The sequence below is a fragment of the Crotalus tigris genome, unplaced genomic scaffold (assembly GCF_016545835.1).
Source record: "Crotalus tigris isolate CLP2741 ecotype Arizona unplaced genomic scaffold, ASM1654583v1 scf7180000020347.5012614909:4044961, whole genome shotgun sequence".
NCBI classification, from domain to species: domain Eukaryota; kingdom Metazoa; phylum Chordata; class Lepidosauria; order Squamata; family Viperidae; genus Crotalus; species Crotalus tigris.
The window spans coordinates 3139020-3163716 of record NW_024097978.1 but is presented as its reverse complement, the minus strand read 5'-3'; the positions used below and the strand labels follow the sequence as shown (position 1 = coordinate 3163716).

Below are 24697 nucleotides of genomic sequence, written 5' to 3'. Positions count from 1 at the left end.
AATATATCCACAGTCAATTACCTTAATTATGTATTAATATCAAAGGAGAGGTAGATGGGTAAGCTGGTGAGATGTTATTAATCTTTTTTTAAGAGGAAGAAATGGAACTGGCAAGTCTGAAGAGGTCTAGCTAGGCATATATTTTGATTGTTTTGCAGAAGGGGGATGAGGAAGACAGTAAAATATCTTGGAACCATATAATTAACAACACTGTACACATTTATTCATTTATGAAATTTGTCTACATCCTAAAACTATCTAGACCCTAGCACCTTGCCAAATTCAGAGTGAAAATTCAGTATAGAATAAGAGTTAATTAAAATAGCAATTCCAATTCACAATTCAGCTAATATTAGAAGTAAAAGACTACAATTATGAAAAATGGGATTGCTGGGTACAATTAATCTTCAAGATCCTCTGGAAGTGCTTCACCTGCTGTCAGGGCGCTTCAAATGTATTTGTCTCCACCTTACCTCTTTCATTTATTCCTTCCCTGCTTGAGCTTATGTATTCATTTACAGGGCCTGCCATTCTGTTGGGGTGGGGTGCTTGCATGGGGAGGGGGAATGTTATCTGCTTTGCTCTGCTCTGTACAGGGTGCCCTCCCTCTGGGTGAGAGGAATGTGACCTGAAAACATATGCCTTATCTCCAGACAATGGAACCTAGGACCATTGGGAAATGAAACTGAGAGAGAGAGAGAGAGAGAGACCTTGAGAAGCTGGCTAAATCTCCAGATTCTCATAACAAACTGACACCTGTGGATTGATTGGATTTCAACCAGACAGTTGGACTTGGGTGAGGGGTAGGAGTCCTGAATTTCCTTTTTTATGTAATCCTTTACGTGCTAAATCTTTAGACCTTGCTTTGCTCTCTTGTGATCACTAACTCAATAAAAAGTTCCTTCTGGGACAATGCCTGTTTCAAGAGTTCTGCTTTCTTGGGAGATCTAGTTGAGGCAGGTCAATGTCTTGCATGCGCATCTAATATTTGGCTAAATGTTATGTGCTCCTAAAGTGTCTTGTAAGGAAAGAACCCTCAGAGGGATTTAAGGCATGATTTAATTAATCCTGAATTCCATTCTGTCTCATGCATCACTATATGGGAAAACATATGTACAAAACCAATCACTTTATTTGGAGAGAAGTCTTGTGGCGTCTGAAAGGGGCAGCCATTAGTAATAAAAATACACGAGAGGCAAACGCGATTCTAGGTCATGTACATCTAAGAAACTTCCATTCATTATTGAAGCTGCTCGTTTCTCTTCGAATAGCAACCCAGCTTCAGGCTTGATGTTCCAGCTTTATTCCACCAGCCGCCTTTTGAAGCCTTTGTTTTCCTCTGAAGAAGCGACCAGCTGCTCCCAGCAGCTTGAACCAAGCCCTCTTGTTCAGTTGATGCTTCTGCCCGCAATATCGTCGCCGAATCGGATTCGCCGAAACGTGCACTCAGCTTCGCGCACAGAAGGAATGAGGTGTACAGCAGGGAGTGCGGAGCACCTGTCTTCCAGTCCCGGACCAGCCACCTCGAGAAGAACCGGCGAGAAGCAGCACAGCGGCAGGAGGGGAGCGCTTGCCTGGCTTGGTCAGATCGCGAGGGTGAGAGCAATAGACTCAGCCCAATCTTGTCCCCCCCCCCCCCGCGTCAGCATGATTTTTTTCATTTAAAAAGAAGACGAGTAAGAGGTGTCCGTGTCCTTTCCCCTTTTTATCGATCCAATACTATATCAGACAAACGCAAAGCAAGAGGAGCCAGATTGCTAGAAGAGAAAGTTAATGCAAAGAGGCGATTCTGCTATAAGGTGGAGGGACGTTCCACGAAGTCGTTGCAAATTTCAGGCAAGCGAGCTAAGAAAATGAAATCGGACGGGGTGGAGAATGGAAGAAACACTTAACCGATGGCGGAGACCCGTCTTTCCTGAGTTTTGCAATGTTGCAGAGACCGTGTTCCTTCAAACCATCAAATATGGATTAATTGGCAACAAAGGCTCCCTCAAGGTTACAATTCTTCATCGTACGTTCGTTGTCAGGGCTGGACTCTCTTTTGTTCTTTCTGCTAACTGATATAAGTTAAAATACTTTGTCTAAATATCCTCTTCCCCTCCATTCTCGCATAATAGCAAGTCAGGGCAAATTTCAACAGGAAAAAAAAGATTCTTTCTGATAACATCTACACTCATAAACAACTTTCTCAAGGTCAGGTATACAGTTGTAGGGACCAATAGGAGCAGTTCTCCAGTTTTGCTACACGCCCCGCCCAGAGACCCTTTCGGTGACTGCAGGGTGAGGAGAGGGAGGAGGAGGGGCTTGCCCAAAGCCGGCCCTCCACCTGAGCTCCCCTGCCTTCGCCTTAATTGCACGACAATTGCCGCAAGTAGCAGAGTTAAGGGTTACATGGGGAGCCTCGCATGTCCGACAAGGGCTGCTGTGATCAAAACTTAACTTGAACCCGGGGAGAGTGAGTACAGCTACAGAAGGTAAAACCAACTTTTTCTTTTTTTCTCTCTCACGCTTGTGCTAGGCCGAATAATTTTTACACATATGTTTACACAATTTCTAGCTTTGTTACTCATTAATAACAGTAAAGATTAAGGACAATTGTATTGGTTTAAGCATGTGCACAATTTCTGTCACATTTAATCTGGATTCCTAGGCCAGGCTGGATTCCTGAGTGGCATTACTCAGGCATCATTTTTATTTTATGTCATTTGACGGTACAGCAAATAAATACAGTTTTTATTTTCAAAATACCTGATTTTTGTAGTTCATTTTTCACACTTTTGCAAAAATCAGCATTTTTTAAATAAATGTGTACAATAGCTGGTATTTTGGTTATAGCTGTGCCATGTGGGTGAACAAAGACTTCCTTCAGCTATTTTCATTCTTTTTATATGCATGCATTATAATTTATGAGATAGATAGATAGATAGATAGATAGATAGATAGATAGATAGATAGATAGATAGATAGATAGATAGATAGATACTAAACAAGAGGCCATGTGAGTTAAATTATTACAGTCTAATAATTTTGCTCATGATTCCTATCAGTCAACTCAGGACTTTTAAGGGTAGAGAAATTTCTGTCAAGTAATTCTCAGCTGTTGCTGCATATATCTGAGTCTCAGTTTTTGAGATCAACCTTACTTCCTATACCAGGCCTAACTAAGCTCTGCTCAGATCATGTGGTTGAATCAAGGCTTAGAATGTGCTGTGGAGATGGGGTCCAATTATTCCAAGTTATATGAGAATAATTTTGATTATGAGAGCCAAGAACGACAACAACTGATTCTGAGGGATCTCTGTACTTCAACAATTGTAAGTATCTATAAATAATGATCTATAAAGCCAAACACACACAAACTGTGTAATTGGCTCATTCAAATTGTGTTTGTGTGTGTGTGTGTTTGTGTATGCGTGTGCAAGTAATTTGCAGTACTCAGAACAATAAAATGTTCTTGCCTGATCTTAAGCTATATAATTTAAAAATAACAGGAAAATATCAGCTGTATTGCTGCCCTCTCTGGAGTTATAATACTGATGGTTTTCTCTTAATTTTTCCTGTTTGGGCACAAGCCATTTCTGACAAAATAGAATGGGAATTATATACCATCATTCAAACAAGTTTAAAAAATCTAACTGTTGAGTCAGTATATACTGTATAGACATACGATGTAAAATGTAAGAACATCCAGAAGAAAAGTGCAGCATGAAATGTGACACAGTTTTCTTTTGTTGATAAAATTGTTAAGTAGCACTGGGCCACATATGGAGCTTTTGGAGTATCTGTTCATTGTAATCTCCCAGCAAGAGAGGTCCGAAATCTGTTGGACCTCCTGCTTCCAGATAAAGTAACTGGTGCAGCTGAAATCTTCTATTAGCATTACACGTTGCCTTCTTGAGAATTTGACAAATTGATTCAGAAACATATTGTCCATTGCTTAGGTAGGTGGTAGTAGTAAATTTCTATTTTTATTTTTTTTAATTCCACCAAATTTTTATATTTTTATATTTCTTTAATTTTTTATATTTAGAGTTATTCATTTCTCCATGGGCAATGTGGATTCTTTATATCAGCCTTTCATCAAACTATGCAGGGAAATGAAATAAAGAATTAATATGCAGTATTTTATCCATATAATCAAGCCCTAAAAACTTCAAAACATGCTTTGTTTTGTAAGTCACTTGAATTATGTTGCCTCTGTTTTTGACCAGGTCAATTTAGGGATTGGCTTAATTGTGGTGTAACATCAAGTTTAGTCTACATTGTAAACAAATGCAAGAGTTGCGTGAAACATATCCAGTATTATAGAAATAATACAGACTGTTGACTCAGTTATAAAACAAGTAATCTTTAAAAGTAGAAAAGATAGGTTTTCCCACACTGAAGTATATTTTTTTCTTTTACCCAGAAATGGTTAAGACAAAGGCACTTCTGTTCTTGGTATATGAGATATAAAATATTACAGTGGATTCACAGTGAATTCTTATGAGGCAGGCCGCCTCACCTTTTTGGGAGAGAAATTTCCAAAGAGTTCTTACTCCTTTCACCTTACTTTTTCTTCAGCCATTTCCAGAGACCCGCTGTAAGAACACCTCTTCTTTTTCAGTGGCCCTCTTGGCGATTGTCTGGGCCTTTAACACCAGTGGAGTTCTGCTCAGTTTTTTCCTCATCGTCTTCACAATTCGATTCAGAAAAAATAGGTAAGGCCAAGTCAGTCCTATATTTTTACTCTCTGGGTAAGATCTTCTGATTCTTTGTCATTCAAGAATTTCGCAAGAGAAGAATCTTGGTTTTGTTTACAGCAGTTTTATACTTTCAGGGTCTGCAGTGAACATGGCTGTGGATTCCTTATTGTCACTCATGAGGATGAGGTCAAACCTCCCAAACACAGAGAGGGCAATAAATGGGCCTTGATAAGGCTCTGGAAGTTTTAAGGGCCAGATTTTCTATAAATGCTCACATAATGAAAATTTAAAACTAAGGAATGAGCAGGTTTTTATATTTATTGTTCTGCCTATTCTCCCTAGAGCAAGGGTCCCCAACCCCCGATCCATGGACCAGTACCGGGCCGCAGCATGCCAGCAACTGGTCTGCACAAATAACCAAAGCCCCATCCGTGAGATGCAGTCAGCACACAAAACCACACACTCTCGAGTCCGTAATAAAACTTCTCTCCACAGAACCAGTCCCCGGTGCCTAAAAGGTTAGGGATCTCTGCCCTAGAGAAAATCTTACAATATGTTTATTTCATTAATTCTTACATTTCTGAATTGACAAGGATCTTTAACATCTCCCTGCAAACAGCCTGTGTTCCATCATGCTTGAAAGTAGCCACTATTGTCCCAGTCCTGAAGAAAACAGCAATTAATTGCTTAAACAACTACAGACCTATCGCATTAATGTCTGTAGTGATGAAATGCTTCGAAATTGGTCCTCCAACACCTTAGGACATGCCTCCCATCGGACTTTGACAAACATCAGTTTGCCTACAGGGGGAATAGGTCGACAGATGATGCCGTAGCTACTGCCTTACATTCTGTAGCGAGCCATCTGGAGAAACGCAGAAACTATGTCAGGACGCTTTTAATTGACTACAGCTCAGCTTTCAGTTCTGTTCTGCCGAGCATCCTTATTGAAAAGCTGACTGACTTGGATTTCCCCCCCTCCATCTGTGACTGGATCAAAGACTTTCTGAGGGACTGGCCACAAACAGTGAGGGTCGGGTCTGTCACATCCACCTCCCTGAAGCTTTGCACTGGCTCGCCAGGGCTGTGTGCTCAGTCCCTACCTGTATTCACTGTACACACATGATTGTGTATCGTCTGACCCATCCACTGCGATCATTAAGTTTGCAGATGATACCACCGTATTGGGTCTTATTACAGGTGGAGACAAAACAGCGTACAAAAACTATTCTCATGGTGTCTAGAAAACAATTTGCACCTGAACATTGGCAAGACAAAGGAGATAGTGTTAGACTTCCAGAAGAAAAGAGAGGAACCTGCCCCACTTTACATCAGGTGTGTGTATGTGCGTGGAGTTTCCTTCTTTAAATTCCTGGGAGTCTACCTCAGTGAAGATCTCACCTGGAAAATCAATACAACCCAGGTGGCCAGAAAGGCCCAACAGAGACTCTACTTCCTTAGGGTCTTGCGAAAGAACAAAGTGGAACAACAACTGATGATCTTCTTTCACCGGTCCACTATAGAAAGTGTCCTCTCACATTGCATTATGGTGTGGTATGCTGGCTTGACAGCCGCAGATAGAAAGACATTACAGAGGGTGGTGAGCACAGCACAAAACATCGTGGGCTGTCACCTGACACCACTAGATGACATTGCTAGGGCCCGCTGCCTTAGAAGAGTGAGGAAAATCCTCAGGGACGACTCACACCCTGGTCAGCACTTCTTTACTCTCCTACCATCAGGCAGGAGATATAGAAGCATAGCCAGTTGCACCAACAGGATGAAGAACAGTTTCTACCCATGGGCTGTCAGACTTTTGAGTGGGAAATAACTCCATGTATGATAGACTTGTGGGGCTGGCGCGTTGTGCAATAATTTCACATGGTGCAATAAGATTGTGTGTTGTCACTTTTGAATTGTGTCGGGGGGGTGCACGAAGGGAGGCTTAGCCAATCTTATTGTACACATGTACTTTGACAATAAAGGTTGATTTGATTTGATTAATTTGATTTGCATATATAGCAGAAAATAATTACCAAGGTAGTCCCAGACAAAGAAATGGTTTGAAAGGTTCAGAATAAATTATTATATGAAGTAATTGAAAGCAGAATGAGCCAATCACCTCACAGGCCAAATGCTGAATAGTGGTAGCAGGTATTTGATTTGTTGACCTGTATCCTTAGAGCCTGGGTATTGTGTTCAGATTTGAATGACAAGATTGTGTCCTTACCGCTGATGAAGAAAAACTCAGCTGCCTATCTAATCAGCTGTTGCATGTGAGGAGCCTCCTATTTCCTCAAGTAGCAAAACATCTAACTTGTGCTTAGTGGGATGAGTTTTTCAAGGATTAGCATGGATAATGTGAGCTTATGCAAGAGTTAAGAACATTTTGCCCCATTAAATGCCACCAAAATACAAAAAAGGGGCTGCATTTTTTTTCTTCTGTTCGTTTTGGGAATGAAAAAGAGGTGTTGGTAGGCTGCACAAGGTTCACAGTTTTTGCATCATTGCTCTAAAATAGCAGATGTCCAGCTAGCAAATCCAAGAAAGGAACTCCTGGAACATTGTTCTTTCCAAAAGTAATACTTTTATTGAATACACTACATTGGCTTAAATGAAGCAAAACCGGCTCTGAATTTCCTGCTCAAAGGTCCATATAATTAAACATGAATTTCTCCTTTGGCTATTCTCCTTAGTCCATTGCATTGTCCAATCATCTACACTCCATTTGTTATGGGAGCTGTCTGGATCATTCAGACACCTGTGCAGCGTGTCCTTGAAGGGGGAAGCAGGGCCTCAGGATCTGCAGACAGATTCTTAGCATTCCATTCCCACCCCAGACAATTCAACCACCCCCTCCCTATTATTGTCAAGTTGAGAGCAGAGAAGAAACTAGGTGAAAAGTGAATCATTCTTGACATAAAAGATCACTCAAGCTTGAGGAAACAATTACTAAGTACGATAGTTAATTATCCTGAATTTCTTGACAACTTTAGAAACCTTTGACAATAGGACCCTTCTGCACCAGAATTAGAGGTGGGGATTAGGGACGCTATGCTTCAGAATTCTATTCCTAGTGGAAGAAAATGTCATTTTTAAGATGATACTTCAGGGAATGTAATTAACTTGGAAGGAGGGAGCATTTTGGTTCCGGCTGATACTTTTTCAGTCAGGAAGAAAAGCAGAATAGTGAAATCTAGGTACAGTGTGTCAAGAAACAAACTCTTGTAGCACATGTTGGAAGGAAAGGAAAGGATAAAGAAAACACAGTTACTTCTTTCAATAACTCCTTTTCTCATATTCTCTCCTTTATCCATTATCTTCTGCAGGATTGTGAAAATGTCTAGTCCAAACTTGAATGTTGTGACTCTCCTGGGCAGTGGCTTGATTTACGGCAGTGTGTATCTCTTTGGAATTGAAAAACAGAATCCACTGAGCAGACCATCCTTAGAGATGCTGATTCAAGTAGGTGAATGCACGTTTTGAGAACAATTGTGAGATTTACTATGTATTGATCTTAGTGATACAGTTACACAGCAGATTACTGATATACAGAGGAATATGTGGAAATGAATAAGATTTTATTTTTCAGTATTTTCCTTTCAGAAGCAACCTTTCTGAAGCCTTTAAACATTTTTTTTAAGTTTCTAGCATTTAAAATTCCAGATTCCTGTCAATTAGCACATAATGCAAAAAGGAAAAAAAAGATTTTTTTAAAAAAAATGAAAGGAGAAAAAGAAAAGAAAAAAGCCTTTCCAAAAACTAAGTAGATTGTATCTAGTGAGTTAAAGTGAGAGACTCCTGTTAAATTCACGTTGAATTTCAGCACAAAAATCATGCTTGGGTTTGTAAAATATGCTTAATATTAACCCGAGTAGTTTCTTACCTTTCAATCTGATAGCACATAATCACAGCAACTGGGTCAAGAGCCACATTTGGGAGTATACAGAGAACCCCCCCCCAATTTTCTTCAGGCCTGCCTAGTATTTTCTTTGTATTTGTACTTGAACAGTACTATTGAGGTTGTGTTATGCCAATAGACCAGGGGTCCCCAACCCCTGGTCCGTGGACTGGTACCGGGCTGCGGCATGCCAGCAACCAGGTCGCATAAACAAGCAAAGCCCCATCTGCGTGATGCAGGCAGCACACAAAACCATGTCCCCTTCGGTCCGCAGAAAAACCTCTCTCCATGTAACCGTTCCCTGGTGCCCAAAAAGTTGGGGACCTCTGCAATAGACCCTTCACAGTTTAGCTCCATTTAGTTTTCTGTATCTTCTGGTGCCATCTGGTGTTTACCTGCAATGTTGCAGCCCAAGTATGCTAATCCTAGATATGGAGATTCTCAGTTATCCAGATCATAGTTGTCTCATAGGTGCTTTTTCAAAAGGCAACTGGGCTGTTTTTTCACTGAGGAAGAAGAAGTTTTGCTTCTCATGCAAGAAGGTTCATCAGTTCTGGCAGGATGCTGGGGTCAATAGAAGAATTAGTTCTGACAGGATGGGTGGGGGTAGAAGGATCATATTTCTTTGCAGTCGTCTGGTCGTTAGCATTCTTCCTGAGAGCTCTTGAGGCCACTGGCACCAGTCTGCGGCATGCCAGAAACCGATCCATGCAAACAAGCGAAGCAGTATCTGCAGGATGCAGGCAGCATGCAAAACCATGCCACCTCCGGTCCACAAAAAAAACCTCTCTCCACGGAACTGGTCCTTGGTGCCCAAAAGATTGGGGACCTCTGCACTAGGGGATTTATCTGTGCCCTCAGGGTCACCTGTATCAGAGTACAAATGAGGTGAAATCTTTTGGAACTACTGAAAAGATTGCTTTGTAGAGAGGAGATGTGTCTTATCTGTTGAGAGAGGGCTGCTTGGTGTTAAAATGACCTCTTTTACTCCTCTTTCAAAGGAATGGCCCTCTGTATCCAGAATGTGGGTAGATATACGGCAATATATCACATAGCTGTTCTCAGTTTTTTGGTGCAGACATTTGTGAGAGGATGGTAGAAAGCTTCCCCTCAACCCATTGAGGAAATGCGTAACAAAGTCTGCACGTTTTATATAGCTTGAGGCTTTAAACAAAAAAGAGAATGTAAGATTCTGCCACTTGTTGGTTGGGGATGAGATGAAGTAACTGGGACACAGCAGGAAAATGGTGTTGCTATGGTATGTTTATGCCATAGTCCGGTGCAAGTGGTGCACAAATTAAATCTTTATATTTACAGAATATGAACAGTCCATAATGTAAGAACAAGGGAAATATTAATTTAGCCTAAACTTTACAGTACTGCAACCTCCTAAAATAATACATGGCTTTGTACACCCCCTGAATAAAATTAATGATCATTTTGGAGATGGGGTTGGATGAGAAACATACCATTTATTTTTAATCTTTAATCTGTATATCCCAGTTCTTCAAATTTGCAGTACTGCATCTACCTACTTCAAATTTGCATAAGTGAAGTAAGGGGCAAAGTTCAGAGCAATGTTTGATCGACTCCCACTCTGCCTGATTTTAAAATCTCATCTGATTTTAAAAAAATGTAACTCTTTGCTGAAATTGCTTGTGTCTCCTGGGAGGGAGTTCAAATTCATAATTGGAGAACTCCTGTCCTAGCAAGTGATCAGATGAAACAGGTTTATATAGGACTGCCACTTCCTATGTCTGGTCATCTGTTAAATCATTGGCTAGGTTCAGATAATTTTCTAGGCCACAACCAAACAAACTAAATTTTGGTGTTACATAATTATAGCCACTATAGTTTGTAATGATAATTTATAACTGATGTGAATCCAGTCATTCTGGTTTGTTCAGTAAATAATGGGGGCCTAATACTTTGGGTGAACGTAGTTCAGTAGGTTCTTCATCCCAAGAAGCTTTAGGAATAAACATTCAGGCAGTCAGATGATAACAGATGTATATTGTGATGCACCCCCTCACTTCATACTTAGGTTCTGATGCGAATAGGTGACTCACAGTTATCATGGTTCCTGTTTTATCCCTTGTCCCTAACCTTCCCTTGTTAATAACAATAATAATAGTAGTAGTAGTAGTAGTAATAATAGTAATAATAATAATAATAATAATAATAATAATAATAATAATAATAATCTAGAATTGGAAGGGACCTTGCAGGTCTTCTAGTCCAACCCTGTGCTCAGGCACGAAACCCTATACCATTTCAGACTTAAGTGTACATGTTTTTAAAACAAGTTTTTAAATGTGGCTTTCTCTGTAACAGGTTACAGTAACTATTATCTATCCAGTTATGGTTACAGTTTGAATTTTAGAAACAACCTGAAGCTTTAATTATGAATTTGTTGGGTCAGTTATCTTCCGTTTGTATACTGTACTTATCCTTTTGAAAATATGCTGTGTCTTCTAGAATAGGTTGCATATCACTCATCCAGGAATATTACAAATCTCCGCTACCATGTAATTTTACATTTAGACTGATGGATCTTTCCCATGCCAACAGGTGAGAATTTGTATATTGTACATAAGTGGTTCCTTGGTTTTGGGCCCTATCCTGGGAAAGAGTTGGCGTTTATACAGAGTGTTCACTCAAAAGGTACCAGACAAAAGAGTGGTAAGTCTTGCACACAGAAAGAGGAGCAAAGCTGAACTTTTGGTGGTATTCTTGTTGTTGCCATGCTGAGGTTTGTGTGCAGGCTGTGTTTTTTTTAATCGCTCTTGCTTGAGCGTGCTTCTGGGCACAAATTTGATCAGCATCTACTGCAGCCTGTTTCTATTTAAACACATAGAAACCAGGCTTGATTAGACATCGTGGTTTTATTATTCAATTTTTGCTTCATCCTTCCTCCCAGTCACTGGTTCAAGCAAGCCATTACTTTCCTCACCCTCATAAGTAGGAAGGCTCTATCATGTTACTCAAAACTGAAGTAGTTGCAAAAAGCAAAAGATGTCTGGTTGAAAGCCTAAAAGAAGCAACAATAGCGCTTTGCCCAGCAGAATGGTTTCCTGCCACAATAGGATAAGAGATAAGATAATCTTTATTGTCATTTTTTACTATGAGCACACTGGCCCACATTAAAATGAAATTCTGTTGCCTGCTCTCAAAAGAAAGTATGTATATACCCATACACATACATAATACACATATACACATGCTATATACATACATACATATGTATGTATGTATAGACCTGCTGCATACATACATACCCACATAAATATTAATCACTGTCCATTTTGAATACATACCGGAAAGAGGAAAATTGAGAGTTCATCAGGTTGATGCTATGGAACAAAACTGTGGCTGAATCTGGATGTTCTGCTTCAGATACCACGAAGCCTCCTCCCAGAAGATAACAAGGAAAATAGGTCATGAAGAGGACATGTAGGGTCCCAGACATTCCTGTGGACCTTGCTCAAACATCGCTTATATGCTATGCCCTAGATAGAAGGAAGTGAATTACCAATAATCTTTTCTGGTATCCTCACCACTCTCTGCACCACCTTCCCATCTGAAGCAGTGATACTTCCAAACAAGTAGTGCAATATGACAGGATGATCTCAATCATCCCTCTGTAAAAAGTGGGAAGGAAGTTGTGCTTTCATCCTATGTTGACAGGTGAACAGATAAATGTACACAAAATATACTGAATAAAAATGGGGTTGTTAGCAATTTATTTTAATTTTCTGTGGAAAGGAGGGGAGAAAGTTTTGTTAGTCCAGGAGTTGTGGCATTTGAGAGAGCAAGATGCCTTGTGAAACTGACTTTTAGAACTTTTCTACTGTTATCCTAAGGGGAAACTATTTATTAGCACTGTGTTGAATCATAGTTTGAGGCATATTAGTGCCTTTGCTCGCCAGTTCCAAAAAGTTAGATCAATGTCTAAACAGTGTGGTCCCTAGTTAGGTTTCATCTATTTTACATCTTACAATTTTATGGTCTAACTGGGTAATGATAAACCTTATTGGAATTAATTTCTACATTTATTTTTATTATACCCCATATTATTCATATATATGATTATCATCAACATTTCAGCAAAAGTCACGTCTAGGTCCCCTTTATGGAATTTTTGCATAAAGTGGAAAAATAACATAATTTGTATTTTTGATTAGAAAAAATGGGATAATAGAAAAGAGTAAGCTTTCTTTTGTGATTATAAAGCAAGAGATAATTTAGTAATTGTGCTTATATTTGCTGGAAAGGCAATACAAAGTTTTATCTTTCTATTTCTTTTTATTTTTCCTTTTGCATTTGTGTTTCTTTTCTACTTTTTCTTTTTATTTGTTTGTGTTTTATGTTCTTTGTAATACTTTTAATAAAAAAATATTTTAAATACTTCCAGTAAAAGTCAACAAGAATTGTTTCTTACAATCTAATGTTAGATTGATGTTCCATTTCTGTCTATTTTAGACATATCTTGTTTTGATTTTTATTCTATATAAATGTGTGATCTGTTTCAGCAAATGTCCAATGTTTCCTTTACTTCGCTGTTCCTTTGCAAAGGCAAGTTTTATTGCTGAACTTTTGATAAAACTATTATATTGTCCCTTAGAAGAGAGTAGTTATACTTGTATCAGTTTTTGCTATTGTTATTAATCCTATATTTTGTATGTATGAATTATATTTTATCCCACTATACCAGATCACTCTGTATTTCTAATTTCTATAATTCTATGCAAAAAAAGATCATCAGATTGTTGACCTTGAGGGACTGAATTTGGAAGGAGGGCTTCAGGGAGATGAACAATTCACATTGGTCCTTAAGCAGACTGAATTGCTAAAGAACCAATCAGACTAATGGTTGTATAATCTAAAGAAAAATACAGTATTTTTGTAAATAAATTATGAACACATCATGAAATGGGAATATTGAATATTTGCATTGCAGATTATCAAAGATTTTCAGCTGCTGGTAATGTTATTACTGTTAGTTCTGGCTGATATTATCCTGCTCTTCATATGGATCTCCTTGGACCCAGTCCAGTGTCTCCAAAATCTTAATGTAGATGTGAAGGTAAGACAGAAAGATTCAAATTAGAGGACTGAATAGCAAATAATAAATATTAACTTTTTTGTTTGAAGAATGATGGGAAATGTACAAATTGCCCTGTTACTATAAAAAAATGGGATATTTCTGTTCCCCATGCGTCTGAGAAGCTTCTATGAGCATAATTAACACAAGTTATTCATGGATAATTTCTGAATTAAAAGTTGACAAGGCAAACCAGAGATTATCTGTAAGACATGTACACATACACACCGTTAAGAATATACCATTTTATTTATTTTATGTATTAGCTAACATCAGACTTATATTCTGCTTAAAATCTTTAGTACCCTTTGGTGTTCAGTTACTAAAATCATCACATTTTGTTACAACTTGCAATACTAGAATAGCCAAAATAAGACTGTTTCCCAGGAGAAGTTAATTTTTATAGTAAATTCCAAAAATTTAGAGTAAAAATATCCCAAATTTATTTGGAGCCTTAATCCATTTATAACTTTCCTAGACCAAAAATGTATGTAGATTTTTATTGTTTATTTTAAACTCTTTTAAGTTCGCAAGCTTAATTTTAATTAATTTTTTTGGTTCAGAGTTGAAGGTAAATTTACCTGATGAAGACTTTTTAAACTTGTCATTCCAAAGGTTTCTGATAGCTTTAAGATAATCAATAGGCAATTCCAAAACGGATTAGGGGTACAGATCTGCTTTTTGCGTAACTACAGAGAGGTGAGGGATATGAATCCTTTGGTTCAAGTATCTCTGATTAGAAAATATCCTTCCTGAGAACAATTACAAAACCGGTTGACCAGCAGACTCTGTATTTGCCAGGAAGCGAACATTTTAAAGTTACATTGCCCCATCAAATGTTCAAGGAGAAAGTTGCCAGCTAGGCTTTCTTTTAATGATGATGGGTCTCTGCATTCTTAAACTTGGGATTGTGAAGAAATTCAGTTGTTAGGACTGAATGTTGGTATATGTACAGTAAACGGAATGCCTCTGCACATGTCAAGAATAAATTAATTTTTAATTATGAAATGTAGTTTCTCCCAGCTGTAAACCAAGATTTGCAGAACAGAAGGATTCATCTGAGCCGCAAGAAAAGTAATTTGAACGTTAAGCTTGAATTTTAGAATCTGAAGCAGTTCTACAAGAAAATGCCCAATTTAAACTTTTTGGATCTTAATGTTTATATTGATTTTTTTGTCATTACTGAGTTCACGGAGAATATCTATGAGGTCACTAAGGGTTAAACCTGGCTTGGTAGTACACAATCACTATTGCATAATCCCAAGGAATCCCCTCCAACTGCAAGAATAAATTGTGCTGTGCACTATTTGGACCAAACTCAAAAAACTCAATAGCAGCCATGTGATCTTGCTTGATGAGGGAATTGTCAGACTAGTTGCATTCTTGAATATAGTGAGGAAGAACCCAAGGAATGCACTTAGATACCTGTTTCTGGGCTAAGAATTGGTAAAACAAAAAAGCTATTTTTGAGGATTTCCAGTAGCAAACAGCCAAAAAAAAAAAAAACAACCCCAAAATGTTTTGAGCATTGTAAAATCCAATGAAGGATTTTAACAACATTATATAACTATTAAAGATAATTGGCCTAGAAAAGATACAATACTTCCTCCTTAGAATGCTTAATTTTGAAATGAAAGGTGCAGTACTTACTTTTGTTTTTCTCTGGCTGAACATTTAATAACAAATTACAGAAATCACTAGCACAGCGGTTCTCAACCTGTGGGTCGCGACCCCATTTGGGGTTGAATGACCATTTCACGGGGGTCGCCAAACAACGCAGTCCGCCATTTTCCCCCCTTTTCTTTAGCTGTGCTACTCCCTCTTATTCTATTGGCTTTTGAAAGCCAATAGAATAGACTCTGTTCGAGAGACTCTATTCTATTCGAAAGCCAATAGAATCTATTGGCTTTCGAAAGCCAATAGAATAGACTCTCTTGAATTGTCCAGGCTGTCTCTGCCCTGCTAAGCCCATCAAAAGCCCAGTCTGGAAACGGTGCTGCAAGTTGTCTGCAGCTAAGGCGAGGTTTCTGGACGTTTCCACCCCTCCCTGCTGAGCAACTACTAAATGTAAGTAAAAGAGGGCCAGGGGTGGGAGGTGGGAGGCCGGTGGGCGCAGGGAGGGTTGCTGGTGGCTTACCTCCCTTGGGCTGGGCCAACTGGTAGCCCAGCCGGTGGTTGACCTGCGCCCTTGCTGCCGCATTCCATGACCACCCAGGAGCGCCTGGGCCTGCCTACTGCCACACCGAATGTGCGGGGCAGCGGCGGGCGCAAGGAGGGTTGCTGGCGCGCGTGGGCCCGGCAGATGCCTTACCTCCCTTGGGCTGGGCCAGCTGATGGCCCAGCTGGTGGTCGGCCTGTGCTGTCGCTGCTGCTTGCCAGCTACGCCTCGGCCGGCACAGGGGGCGGCACCACACATGTGCGGCGCTCCCGGGCTGAGGCAGTTGCTGGGCGATGGCCCGTGTGCAGCCGCAGGAGGGGAGGCGGAGCGTGCGGGCCTCCTCCTGCCCTGCCCGCAGGGAAATACAGGTAGTCCTCAACTTACAACCACATGGTTGGGGTCGCGGCATTAGGAAGGTTGAGAACCACTGCACTAGCATATAGTGAGACAAATAAATGATAAGGAGTATGAATGAAAAATAGTGTTTGTGGATCTATATCTATTATCTATAATAAATCTCAATGTAGCTGGTCTGGTCTTACAGAGTGAGATTGAATACATGTAGGAAAGAATAGGTTTAGTTATGAATGAAAGAGCTAAACGTATGCTTGAAATAATAAATTGGTGTCATCTAGGTTCTTGTGAGTATTAAGAAGGAATCTATTGGTCATAGTTGTATTGCTGTACTTCAGTGACTGATAATGAAAGAATCAAAAAGTACTCAGAAGATATGAATGAATGATACGACAAAACTAGATAATACAAAAATAAAATCATTAGGCCATTTGTAGACTCTAGAATGAATGAGAATTGTGACTGGCAAAACTTAGAAAAAGGGTTTTTGGTTTTGAATACATGATTTAAACAAAAATCTGCTCATGCATACATGTGGAAAAGGAATGAGGTGGAAAGTATTGGTTTTTTTCCCTCCTAAAATAGTGTTGGACTAGCAGCTTCTTTAGCTAGCTCTGGAGATATTTTCATTTTATTCAGCTTAGCTTTTGTTATTGTTTTCTCATTCTTGAAATCCTATTTTATCTTATTTGAATTGCTCTTAAGATTTTACCTATTTTATACATTTAAACTCCTGACCTGCAATTTAAAAGCATCTGACACTATGGGTAGGAAAAAGAAACAAAGAACCAGCTCTGGATATTTGAAATTAGTCAAAGCAACAAAATAACCTGAAATTAAGGAGAAACTTCCTAACAGTGAGGACAATTAACCAGTGGAACAGTTTGCCTTCAGATGTTGTGAGCTTCATCACTAGAGTTTTTTAAGAAGAGACTAGACAGCCACTTGTCTGAATTGATACAGGGTTTCCTGCTTGGGGGGGGGGGGCTGGACTAAAAGACTCCAAGGTCCCTTCCAGCTCTATTCTGATTCTGAAAACAACAGTAGATTAATGAGTTTTTCATCTCAAAAGTTTTCTACTGAGAGCAATTTCCAGTAAACAGTTACAAAGTGCTCTCCCAGCAATCGGATTAAATGCCAAATTTTCTTCTCCATAATGAAAATTATGGACTCTTATGCACACTGGCTATTCTGAAGAAAATATATTGCCTTTTAACTATTAATTATTTCTGTAAAACTGAGAATCTGAAGAAAATCTTTGATGTCTTTAGAGGATTCTCTCAAGAAAAATACAAGCAAATTATTCCCAACCTTTTAATTAATAAGCAGCCAGTAAACACCAAATGTTGTGTTCTCTTAAGCTCAGATAATAAAAGGAATATATCAATATGGACATTTATTTATTAAATTTCTACGCCACCCATCTCACCTAAATGAATTTACAACACTATAATAAAATAAGTTCTGCCTTTTTGTAATAACGGTATAACTGGGAAGATGAATATCCAAAGACTTTGTCCTTTTTTTTTCTAAGCCAATTATTTCATAGCTATTGACCTTTGTTCATATTAAATTGAACTATAATTGGCAGACAATGATTTAGTTGTTTTTTTTTTTAGAAATCTAACATTATACCATCATCATCATACTTTTAAAACTGAGGATTTTTCTGAAGATTTTTGAAATTATCCCTATTTGGGTCTTTACGATCAAAATGTGAGAACCTTTCTAAATAACATTACATCAGCTCATACACTTCAAGATGTCTCCTATACCTCGACAGTTGTCAGATTTCTTCTGCCTTATCTCTGACCTTGACAGCAGGAAGTGTAGATAAATGTTTCACCAACATAAGGAAAATATTGCTTGGTCCTTTTGAAAAGGAACCAATTATCTCTTACAGCGTGATGACTAAAGATAAACAGATATTATTCAAAATTGAAGGGTTTGCCCAAGCTGTGAAAAGGTCCAAGAGAAAGTAAAGCAGGAAATCTGGTTTCTAATTCTAACCAGAATTACAAGGTTAGTAAGTGCATTCTGTTAATGCTAGCCCTAGTGTGTCAGTCCCAAGTAGACCAGATAAGAAATACAGACCAGGTAATTCTATTTTAATGTAAGGCTGTGATAACAGATTCTTGTAAGCCTGAAAGTACAAATATCCTGCCATCTCCTTTACTGCCTGAAAACTTCTGAGCCTCTTCTGCCCATTATACAACTGTGGATTATGCCCTGTTTTATCTGACCATCCCCTAGACAGAATCTCTTTCCTGGGTCCCAAAGTCATTGCCACATACCATTACAAATGCCACAACTGATTAGGCATCTCGTATGAAATGACCTTTTGAATCTGATCATATAATTGGAGTCAAGTGAATACCCAGCAATAGATTCTAGAGTCAGTTGAGTCAGGCATGATGTTTTCATTATAAAGTCTAACTTTCCTCTCACAGATTGCTTTCTGGATAGAACAAACTGGAGAATTATCTGTCCCAATTTATTTGGGATTATCCTAACACTGGTTTTAGATTGATAAGTGATTTGAAAGCCGGACTTGGCACTAGTGACAAGTTCAACTATTGGGCCCAAGATTCTACTTAGGGCAATTTAATTTCATACAATGTTTTTAGTCTTGCTAGCTTCTTTAAAATTAGATTGTTGCTAGATAGGGATCATTTCCCACCCTCTCTTCATGTGGACCTTAATCCTCTTTTGACCTCTTTGGATATTCCCATCAAGGCTTGGGTCCAGCCATTCTTAGGCTTAGGTGGCCTGAAGAGATTGCAAGAGCAAGGCAACTCCTTCTTGCCTTTGATATGTCCCTTGAGCTTCATGGGCTTGAGGGATCAAATTTTTTAGGAGCCTTAGCCAATATAATGTTCTGATATACAACCTCTGGAGTTCATTATTAACACATTTGCACTTTGTGAGCTTTTGTCTTAGGCAGAAACCCTAGACTAGAACTGTCTGCAAGCTATGGTAGATCTGGTGATAATTTTCAAACATTACAAATTCAGTAACTGTCCCACTCAGGAATCAGCTATTTGATCTTAAAACAGGTTACAAAACCCAAATAAAAAGAATCAAAATTTTAACACGTGCTACATACACACAATTAGGAATGACTTTTTCAAGCTACAAAGGATAGAAATGCCACCCCTTTTCTGGAAAATAATTTCAATTCAACTTGATAGCTCAGCCAGAAACTAAGCTTCCGCCTTATAGAAAGAGTTCTATAACATGCTGTGCAAGTTCTCTCCTACTAGCCCTCTGCCTCAACATATGCTCAGTAGCTCAGTATTTAGTACACATGTCAATCTTTTATTCACAAAATATCTTTAATATTTAGATTTCTTAGTATCATATGTCTGCATATATAGTGTTATGGTATTAATACTATATTTATTTTTATAGATTTTACTCATTTCTAAGATTTTAGAAATACTCATGCTTTTTAATCAGTATTTTGTAATAACTGACAGTAATTTTACAAAATGTTGATCAGTGACTGGAATAAAGTTGCCTCAATTGATTTTTTTATGATTTAAAAATGAATGAATGAGAGAAAGAGTGTGTTGTGTATAAAAAAGGAATAAAAGATCTTTCGTATTCAGAAGAATGAATGGAAGAGTGATGAAAGAAGATGTGAAAGCTGTTTGGAAAAGACTGAAAACAATGTTACAACATGTTACAAAAGCCTGTAGTTTACATAGTTTACACAGACATGTAAAACTTGTGAAGTAGGGATAAGCTATTTTCAGATTAGACAGAACTGTTAGGTAAACATGAAGCAAGATCAATTCAATACTCAACAGGACAAGAATGACTAGGAGTTGATTGATTTGAAAGGGAAGCAGGAAAGACTAGAATTTCAGGACTTCCGACACAGTTTGCCGCTGTGGTGAGCTCCATCTTCCACATCCGATATCGCACCGCTGGGGGACCCTGGAAAGGGTCGAAAGTTGCCTTGTAGGGGCGACAAGCAAGGAGGGGACCCCCGCTTGATCATGGAAGGGCGATAGCCCTTTCGCTCGATCCAGGGCAGCCCTCCAAACCGGCAGACAAAAGACCGGGCATAGAAATATGGCCTGTCACTAGGCTGCAGACAGCCAAAGTCAAACTTACCACCAGGCACCTATAAAGCAACGTGGATGAGACTGGGTGAGATCTGAACCTCTCTTCAATCCTATTTTTTCTACCTGTATAAGCTGCCCAAAGTATTTTCCCCCCTGTGGAGAGAGGGTAAAGGAAATTCTATCCCACCCTCTAAAAACAGCGGCGACTGTTATCCAGGGGAGTTTAAAATCCTGAAAGAATAACCTGATTTTAACTGGATTTCTATCTTTTTAAAATTTGAGGACTAAAAGATCTTTTATTCTTATTGAAGATTTGGGTTTTTACTTACAAAAAAGAAAATTGGAAAAAAGGATTATAAAAATTTTGGACTTAATTTTTTTTTAAAACAGTATGGCTGACATCTTGTGGCTAAACCTGATATTACAACTTGTTATTGTCTAAAAGAGACTTGGCTTGAAGCACAGACTATAGATAAGACTTTTGCAATCTTGGTAGATATCAGCTGTGAGAAGCCCAGCTGTGTTCTATACTCAGTGACAAAATTATTTTCACTCCCTGATTATAAAGCTTTTAATTTAACACACCACTAAGAGAACATGGATGAAGATCAGGAACAGATTCTCTTTATGTTGAAAGCAATTTATGAAACTATTCTTACAGCTTCTGATGAAATAAGAAGCTCAAGAAAATAACAAGATGTCTGCCTATATATGCGCACCCAAACTTTGATTACAATTAAAAAATCAACTACACAGAATATAATAGAAGAAGTGGAATAATCAAATACTATGATAGAAGATTCAACTGATCAACAAACACAGTTAATGTAAAACCAAGAAAAAGGACTGACAACACTGAAAATGGAAAAGACTTTCTATATAAACTAGAAGAAACCTGAGGATCAAGAAGAACAGACCGAAGGGAAGATAAACATTTCAGGACAACTACGTTGAGATGGAAAAATAGACAGACGATTTGTTAGCTCTTCCAAAAAAATGGCGACTGAATGGCCTCTTTTATCTCAAACAATATATATAATAACAGAGGGAGACCTATTTGATGACTTAAAAGCACGGATATGGAAGGTGAGTTGCAAAGAAAGAAAGCTAGAATAAGGCTGAAGAAAATGGGAGTTTTGACTTATTAATGAGGATTAAAATAGAATATACTCAAATAGACAAGATGTGTACTTTGAACATTAGATTTTGTTATGAACTGAGATAAAGAAAACTTTGGTCATTTAAAACCTGGAAGTATAAATATTAAAAGTTAAATTTAAATATTGATTTGTTTTCTAAAGATTGAATGTAAAAGTAATTAACATATATATAAGCTAAAATCTATTGATAAATGTAATAAACATGTTTTTACTTAGCTGATATAACTGTACTACCTTAAATAGGAGATAGTAGACATTAAGAGAAAAAGACAGGAAGTATTTGATGTTGAAGCAAGAGAAATTTTGGTTACTAAATTTAAGACATTTGGAAATTAATAGAAAATAAGAATGTTATACTGTATTATTAATTAGATGATGTAAGATGATGAGAAATAGAATATATTCAATTAGATAAGACATGTATCCTGAATATTAGACTTTATGATGAATTGTGATAAAGGGAACTTTGGTTACTTAAAACTTGGAAATTATAAATATTAAATGTTAAATTTAAATATGAATGAGAAACTAAAAAAATCGGGAAAAACTAATTAGGACATTGATTGTCTATAAAGACAGTTAAAATAACCAGGATATGTATAAGCTAAAAATTATTGATATATGTAAGAATGTTATTTTTATTTAATTGATATAATAAAAATTGTATTGGTTTAAACATGAGACAGTAAATACTAAGGGGAAGAGAAAGGAAATATTTAATGTGGTAGGTTGAGACTTGTACTAAAGATACTTCTATGTCATTGAGTTATTGAGTAACTCAGCCACCACGCTGCTTTTTAAATACTTAAATGTAAAACTAGGAAATCAATAAAACATTAAAAAAAGACTAGAATTTCAATCTTGGGCTGACAAATTAATATGCCAAAATGTATATGCTGCTTCCTTTTCTGATTCTAGGTAGCCTATAACATATGAGATAAAATAATATCATAAAAGCTATCCATAAAATCCAATAAATAAAAAACAACATTGTTAAAACTGTAAGTAAACGTGTCTTCAAACAATTGTTCTCTTCAAGAAGACTGTTTTCATAATATTCTGAAACCTTATCAGAAAAGTGCACATTTAACATTGGTGCACAAGCTATTGAGGGGATAGTACTGACAGTATCCAAGTAATTCCCCCATGTCTGTTCCTTCCCAAGTTTTTTTTAAATAATATTTTTATTATTACTATTATTAAATAATATTTTACTAAATATTACTATTTTACTATTACTAAATAATATTGTTACTATTACTAAATAATATTTTATTTATTATTATTATTACAGTTAAGTATTTAAAAAGCAACGTGTTGGCTGGGTTAATCAAGTTACAACATCAGATATTTCCTCTCTTTTCCCCTTAATATCTATTATCTCAAATTAGGCTAATACAGTTCTTATTGTTATCAACTAAGTAAAAACATCTTAGTTACATTTATCAATAATTTTTAGCTTACACATATCTTAATTGTGTTTGCATTCAATCCTTATATAAAATCAATGTTTCGTTATTGCTTTCTTCCCAAGCTTTAATTTCCCATCAATATTCAAATTAACATTTGGTATTTACAATTTCCAAGCTTTAGGTAACCAAAGTTTCCCTTATCATAACTTCTTCCTTTTTCCTTTTTCATAACAAAAATCTAACATTCTAAATGCACATCTTATCTATTTGAATATAGTCTTACTCTGTTTTCTAAAAGTTATCTATTTTCCACCATATTAAACCATCTAATTAATAATACAGTTTACCCTCTAATAGATCAAAACCATTATATGTATTGTCTGGGTTAACCAATAAATCAGTAATATACATAAATTCTTTCATTTAGGTCTATTTTTTAAAAGCTCAAATACTCCCTCTCTTTTTCTGGTAATATCTATTTTCTCATATTGGACAAACAAAATTCTTATTTTCAACTGATTTTCAAATATTTTATATTAAGTGATCAAAATTTCCCTTATCTCAACTTCTCTCTTTCCCTTTTTCATACCAAAGTCTATTAGTCTTGTTACACATCTTACCTATTCAATTATAATGCTACTTTATTTTCTAAAAATTATCTATTTTCTACCATATTCAACCCTCTAATTAGTAATATGAAATCCCCTCTAATAAATCAAAACCCTTATTTTCTTCAGCCTTACTCTGGCTTTCTTCCTTTGCCAACTAACCTTCCATGTCAATGCTTTTGAATCATCAAATAGTTCTCTCTCTATTATTATATATATTATTTGGAATAAGAAAAACCAGTTGGTTGCAGTTTTTTGGGAAGAACTAGCCCAGTTGTATTCATTAGATCGCCTCCCTATTACTCCAATTTCCCACAATTGTCCTGATAGGTTTTTCTTCCATTCAATCTGTTCTTCTTCCTTTTCCTCAAATTTCTTCTGATTTTGTAAAAAGTCTTTTACAAAAGACTCCCTTTTCTAATTTTTCCGTTGGCTGGATCTGTTAGTCAATTGAGTCCTCTGTCTTAGTGTTTGATTGTTCCACTTCTCCTGTTATTTTCTGCATTGTTAGTTCTTTGGTTGTAGTCAAGATCTGGGTTTATATATTTAAGCTGGCGTCTTGTTCCTTTATGTTGCATCTTATTTTGTCACAAGCTGAAAGAATGGTTTCGTGTATTGATTTCAACATGGAGAGGATTTTTTTCCTGATCTTCATCCATATTCTCTTGATAGTATGTTAAGTTGAAGACTTTAGAATCAAACGTTAAGAATAGTTTTTTGTTTTTTATAGCTAGGTAAGGGACATCTATTTCACGTGTTATAGGTGGTCTTTATAATAGAAATTGTTTGTCAAGTAAGAGTTTGTAGTCCAAGGTATTCCATCATCTTGTGTGATAACATATGCTTCTCATGTAAAGAAATAGGAAAGCAATTCCTCACATGTTCATAATTCAAACAGGCCAGATATGCCACCCAGAAGTTCCTTCTTTGCAGCTGAGTTTTTCACAGGTGGTAGCTGTCAGTCAGAGAAGTTTTTTCTAGAGTCTGGGCTTCAAGCCAAGTCTCTTTTAAGCAATAGCAAGTTGTAATACCATACTTCACTACAAGATGTCACTGATGCCATTTAAAGTTTTTTAAGTCCAAAGTTTTTATGATAGTTTTTCCGAGTCTTATTTCTTTTTTTTGTTTTAGATAAAAACAAACGTCTCCAGTAAGAATAGAAATACTTTTAGTCCCCAAGTTTCAAAAGCATATATATACAATTAGATTAAAATTGTTCTTATAGTTGCTCTGTTTCCCCTG

At 37.3% G+C, this 24697-nt stretch overlaps 1 protein-coding gene across 4 annotated transcripts in view; it reads left to right on the top strand.

Annotated features, from left to right (window-relative positions):
• The first annotated feature begins 591 nt into the window (after positions 1 to 591).
• The window catches only part of GPR156 (G protein-coupled receptor 156), a 34366-nt gene continuing 10260 nt past the window's right edge, over positions 592 to 24697 (top strand). Inside the window, exons 1-6 of one of the 4 annotated variants that reach the window (XM_039366621.1) lie at positions 592 to 2474; positions 3156 to 3314; positions 4564 to 4700; positions 8015 to 8150; positions 11158 to 11268; positions 13547 to 13672. In XM_039366621.1, coding sequence (XP_039222555.1) covers positions 3180 to 3314; positions 4564 to 4700; positions 8015 to 8150; positions 11158 to 11268; positions 13547 to 13672 — 645 coding nt within the window. In that variant the 5' untranslated portion in view covers positions 592 to 2474; positions 3156 to 3179. The remainder of the gene's footprint in view (positions 2475 to 3155; positions 3315 to 4563; positions 4701 to 8014; positions 8151 to 11157; positions 11269 to 13546; positions 13673 to 24697) is intronic. The other 3 variants (XM_039366622.1, XM_039366620.1, XM_039366623.1) reach the window with 3 other exon arrangements.